Source organism: Gallus gallus, chromosome 31, assembly GCF_016699485.2.
Source record: "Gallus gallus isolate bGalGal1 chromosome 31, bGalGal1.mat.broiler.GRCg7b, whole genome shotgun sequence".
NCBI classification, from domain to species: domain Eukaryota; kingdom Metazoa; phylum Chordata; class Aves; order Galliformes; family Phasianidae; genus Gallus; species Gallus gallus.
Genome location: NC_052562.1, coordinates 2,196,192 through 2,201,191, shown reverse-complemented (window position 1 = coordinate 2,201,191; position 5,000 = coordinate 2,196,192). Strand labels below are relative to the sequence as shown.

General features: G+C 54.0%; 2 protein-coding genes across 2 annotated transcripts in view; both read left to right on the top strand.

Moving 5' to 3' along the window:
* The first annotated feature begins 471 nt into the window (after positions 1-471).
* Positions 472-4,396, top strand: LOC121107818 (platelet glycoprotein VI-like). Its single transcript, XM_040654006.2, has 6 exons — positions 472-539; positions 1,836-1,871; positions 1,978-2,267; positions 2,348-2,915; positions 3,701-3,795; positions 3,976-4,396. Exons 1-4 carry the CDS (start codon positions 472-474, stop codon positions 2,905-2,907), a joined length of 954 nt encoding a protein of 317 aa, XP_040509940.1. The 3' UTR covers positions 2,908-2,915; positions 3,701-3,795; positions 3,976-4,396.
* Positions 4,397-4,556: 160 nt separating this feature from the next.
* LOC121107817 (T-cell-interacting, activating receptor on myeloid cells protein 1-like) overlaps positions 4,557-5,000 on the top strand; it is a 775-nt gene continuing 331 nt past the window's right edge. The window contains exons 1-3 of the mRNA XM_040654005.2: positions 4,557-4,578; positions 4,652-4,687; positions 4,812-5,000. The exon at positions 4,812-5,000 is cut by the window's right edge and continues 331 nt beyond it. Of these exons, the coding sequence (XP_040509939.1) occupies positions 4,557-4,578; positions 4,652-4,687; positions 4,812-5,000 (247 nt within the window). The remainder of the gene's footprint in view (positions 4,579-4,651; positions 4,688-4,811) is intronic.

The window sequence follows — 5,000 nt, the reverse complement described above, 5'->3', positions numbered from 1 at the left end:
TAAAATAAAAGGCAGAGGTCCACATGCGGTTATCGATTTTAATGAGAATCTATATACTGCAATTATCCAAAACACTGGCATAAAATTATCCCCCAAACACTGGCACTCTTAAGAACTTAAACTTGAGCTTAAACTGTGTGGCTAAATGATATGGAAACAAGGAACTGAAATAAGCCTCCCAACTACTTAACAACTTCAGCACTTAACAACTCCACATGATATATGGCTTTTAAGATGCCAAGATCTTGCAATTACTGAGTAGTTTTATCAGAGAAAAAGAACAAGAGAAAACTGAGGAAGATGAAGAAAGAATGAGACTCAGAGAGGTAGAGAGGAAACAGACAGATCACCTCTCTGTTTTGAAGGTCTGCTTTGAGGAGTTCCAGGGTCAGCCCACAGTGCTGGAGAAGGGATGGGGGAGGGATGAGCACTCATCTGGAGGTCTCAGTCATCAACAAGCAAACCGCAATGATGACCACAAAGAAGATGAAGAAGACAACCTCGGAGGTGCTCCTCAGACATCCCTTTGTGCACACTGGGTTTGCAGCTGCACTCCATCCCATCACAGCCCTCTGGCTGTGACCTTCCAACCAATTCCTTCTCTCCAGAACAGCCAAATGCTCATATCCATATCTCTCCAATTGAGGGATGAGGGAGTTGTGTGAGACCTTGTCCAAGACATCGTGGAAGTCCATGTAGATGACATCAGTTGCCCTTGGATAACATCAGTTACCCTCAAATGCTCCTTTCTCACCCCAAAGTTCTTCCTTACGCACCATGAATTCCTTACCAGCAGTTGAGAACCTCCAATTATTCCCAAGTGACTCCAAAATTCCATCACCATTCTTCTGGGACAGACCAAATTGCCCCACTCCAACACAAAGATCTACAAAACCAGAGCAGTGCATGGCCATGCTTACACACAACACATGTGCAAGCTACTTTAGTGCACAAAAACGTGTATGCTGGGTGCACAATGAACATCACCAATGCCAATTGCAAGGGTGTTGTGTGTGCTCACCATCATGTGCACTGCATGAATATGATACATACACATTACACGTGTGTCTGCTGTCACATGGGCAACAGAGATGTACGTACATGTGTATCACAAACCTACTAGCGTGCCTCCATGTCTATATGCACGATGTCATGTATACACAAGATATGGGTATACTATAATGCACACCCCTGTTTTTAGCATCTATCCAAACACTGACACTACAAGTGCATACTCGCTGTATGTGTGAGTCCTCAGAGGGTGCCCCATGTCTATGTGGGTGTCACTGTGCCCCCAAAGGTCTGTGCTGCTGTCCCCAGTGGGGATGGCAGAGGAAAGTGCAGTGGGGAAAGAGTGTGTTACCCAAAGTGCGTGGTGACAGCAGGCTGGATGTGCTGGGGATGGCACGTGGCATGCCATGTGGGACAGCCCATTGGAGCCATGTATGCTGTGCCTGGCATCCCATGGGGGACAGAGTGCAAGGCCACATGATGGGGGCTCCTTGGGGACTAGAGAGGTGACAGCCTGCGTGGGGCACAGCAATGGGGGCTCTGTGCAGTGCTCTCTGTTTGTCACTGGGAAACCAAAAGTGCCACTACACATGATGGCTATTTATCACATGAGGTGGAGACTTCATGTCTCCATCCGTCCCCAAAGAGGAAATGAGATTGCCTCTCTGGTCACTCCTTGTCCCCACTGCAATCTCGCTGTCCCCAAGCTGCTCTTACCTCATGGCACCAATGGTGGTGGCCCTCATCCTGGGTGAGTGACAATGGGGACGTGGTGCCACGGGGGTTGGTGGCCCTGTGTGGGACCAGGACCGTGTCCCTTGCAGGTTGGCGTCTGGTGGCAGCAAGCAGGGCACAGCAATGTGAGTATGGGGACAGGGGGAGAATGGGGACAGAGGGAGGGGAGCGTGGGCAGGGGGCCAGCAGAAGGGCCCAGGAGGGTGTGCAGGGACAAGGCTGACTGTTGTCCCCTGTCCTAGTGCCCCGACCCTCCCTGTCACTGCACCCCAGCCAGGGAGTGTCCCTGGCGAACAATGTCACCCTGCGCTGCCACCTGCCCCGGCTGGCTGCCTGGGTCTGGCTGTACCAGGAAAGAGGTTGGTCGTACAACAAGGGGAAGGAGAAGGAGCAGAACGCGGCCGAGTTCTCCTTTGTTAGCACACAGCGGGAACACGCAGGTCGTTATCGGTGTCAGTACCGGGTGTCTTGGTCAGTAGGGGCATCAGAGAAGAGTGACCCCGTGGAGCTGGTGCTGACAGGTGAGGACACTGGGGACAGTGGATGGCTCTGGCTGCTCCCCACAGGACCATGTCCCACTGCTGTCCCCTCCCTCATGCAGATCACAGTTATTCCCCACCCAGCATTTCCATTCACCCCGAGCAATGTGTGGAGATGGGGACCAACATCACCATCCGCTGCTGGAACAAGGACTACGGGGCCGCCTTCCTCCTGCACAAGGATGGGAGCTCAGACCCTCTCCAGCGCCAGGACCCCAGTGGTGGAGGTGCTGCAAACTTTACTCTCCTGGTGGTGACCCCAGCTGACAGTGGCACCTACAGGTGCTCCTATCGCCCCAGGGGTTACCCCTTTGTGTCCTCACCCCTTGGGGACAGCGTGATGCTGGAGGTGACAACCACAGCTGCACCCTTAGGTGGGTCTGAGCCCCCCCATTTGCATGCCCCCCATCATGGATGGGTGGCTGTGTCTCTGCATCCAGTCTGCATGGGGGTTGTGGCTGGCAATAGGGACACCCAAACACCTGGACCCCACAGGTGCCGAGGAGCAGTCCCGGGCCAATCTGGTGATGGCACTGGTGAGGGGCTTTGTGGCTGCACTCGTCTTTGGCCTCGGAGTCTTCTTTGTCATCGATGCCCGCAGCCTCTGGATACGGAGAGATGACAACTGTGGTGAGCAAGTTTAAATGTCTACCATCCACTACTGATTCCTGCAGTGTCCCCCACCTGCCCTTCTATCCTGTATAGACCCCCCCAGGTGTCCCTTGCCTTCCCTTTCATCCCCTGTCAATTCCCGATTGTGCTCCTGGAGTGTGACTCAAGGTCACCCCATAACCCACTTTCTGACACAGGAGCCCCCCCATAATGCACGAGGCTGTGAAGTTCCTGATTATTGTCTGGGTCACAAACCCCATCTCCCAACTTTCCCTGTGGGGCCTCACCAAAACTCACCAGGGAAACCCAAACCCTGCTCAGAATTACCCCTCGGCACCAACAGCCCCATATGACTCACCATACCTTTATATGCCTCCCAAATCCAGCCCATGGGGAACCCAAAATCTGCATTGGGGGGAATCCCTAGACACAAAATCTCAGCTTCGAGACCCATCGGAGCCCTCCAGGCCCTAAGTACACCACAGATCCCATAGTGCACCCACAAACCCACTAGAAGGTACCCCAAAAACCACACATATGGGACCCCAATCTATGACCCACAGGGATGACAAATCTAATCCGCTATGGTCCCACAATCCCTTAACACTCCAGACCCCGTGGGCACCCCCAAACCACAGCAGGACCTCCAACCATCCCCCCCTTGGGATCCCCAAATAGAAGGACCGCACAGTTCCAGACCCTCCCTCTTGAACACCACTCCCAAATACCAACACAATCGGTCCCTCTCCAAAGCATGTGGGAGACCCCCATGGTGGCACCCCGCTGTTCCCCTGTGTCTCCAGGTGCCCCCCCAGTGACAGTGACCGTCTGACCTACGCCGAGATTCGTGCAGTGACCCCTGCTGATACCCCCACACCCGCAGTACTTCATTTTTAAGGTGTTTTTTAAGGGACACACCCCAAATTCCCGACTTGGAGCTCTATGATGCTGTAATCACATCCTTACACCCCTAAATCCCAAGAAAACAAACATCCCCAAATCCTCACCTGTGCAGCTCATCTCATTCCCAGGCCCACCAAATTCCTGAATTCTCCTTTCTTCCTCATTTTCTTCCCAGTACTCTGTTACACTTCTTCTGCAGCAGCCATAACCTCAGTTTTCCAGAAGGTAGCAGAGAAGGCAATAACACCAGTGTAAAATTATCCTTTATCCCTGTCGCTCATTCATTGTTACTAGGACATCCCCTAATTTTGTTGCAGCGCAGTTGATTGGCTGATGGTGGACAGTTCATTAAATGGTCTTCTGTTGTTCCTCAGAGTCACTGTCTGACGCTGTTGCCCTGGAGAGCCCAGGCAAGCACGGACAGCCCTACTGGGGCACTGTGCAGAGAGTGTGGCGTGCGTTGGGGGACACCATGCCGGGCGACACACTCACAGCCCTCTGGGGACAGTGTGTGACACCCCAGGGTTGAGAGAGTGTGGGGCGCCTCAACAGTCACAGTGTGCAGAGTGCACCAATCCAGTTGTCCCACCCCAGAGGGACCCAGAGTGCAACCACCCCTATGGGCTAATATTGCCACATCAGGAGGTGACATCACATCATCCTGACCAGAAAGGATAACTGACAGCAGCTGTCTGGCCACTCTGTGTCCCCACTGCAGTCTCGCTGTCCCCAGGCTGCTCCTGCCTCATGGCACCAATGACGGTGGCCCTTATCCTGGGTGAGTGACAAAGGGGACGTGGTGCCACAGGGGTTGGTGGCCCTGTGTGGGACCAGGGCCGTGTCCCTTGCAGGTTGGAGGTTGGTGGCTACGAGGAGGGCACAGCAACGTGAGTATGGGGACAGGGGGAGAATGGGGACGGAGGGAGGGGAGCGTGGTCAGTGGAAAAGCAGAGCAGGCCCAGGAGGGTGTGCAGGGACAAGGCTGACTGCTGTCCCCTGTCCTAGTGCCCCGACCCTCCCTGTCGCTGCACCCCAGCCAGGGGGTGTCGCTGGGGAACAATGTCACCCTGCGCTGCCACCTGCCCCGCATGGCTGCCTGGGTCCAGCTCTTGTTCAATGGAACTCTGAGATTTAACAAGGAAAAAGACAAGGAGCAGGATGCAGCTGAGTTCTCCTTTGCTGTCACAAACCTGGAGGACG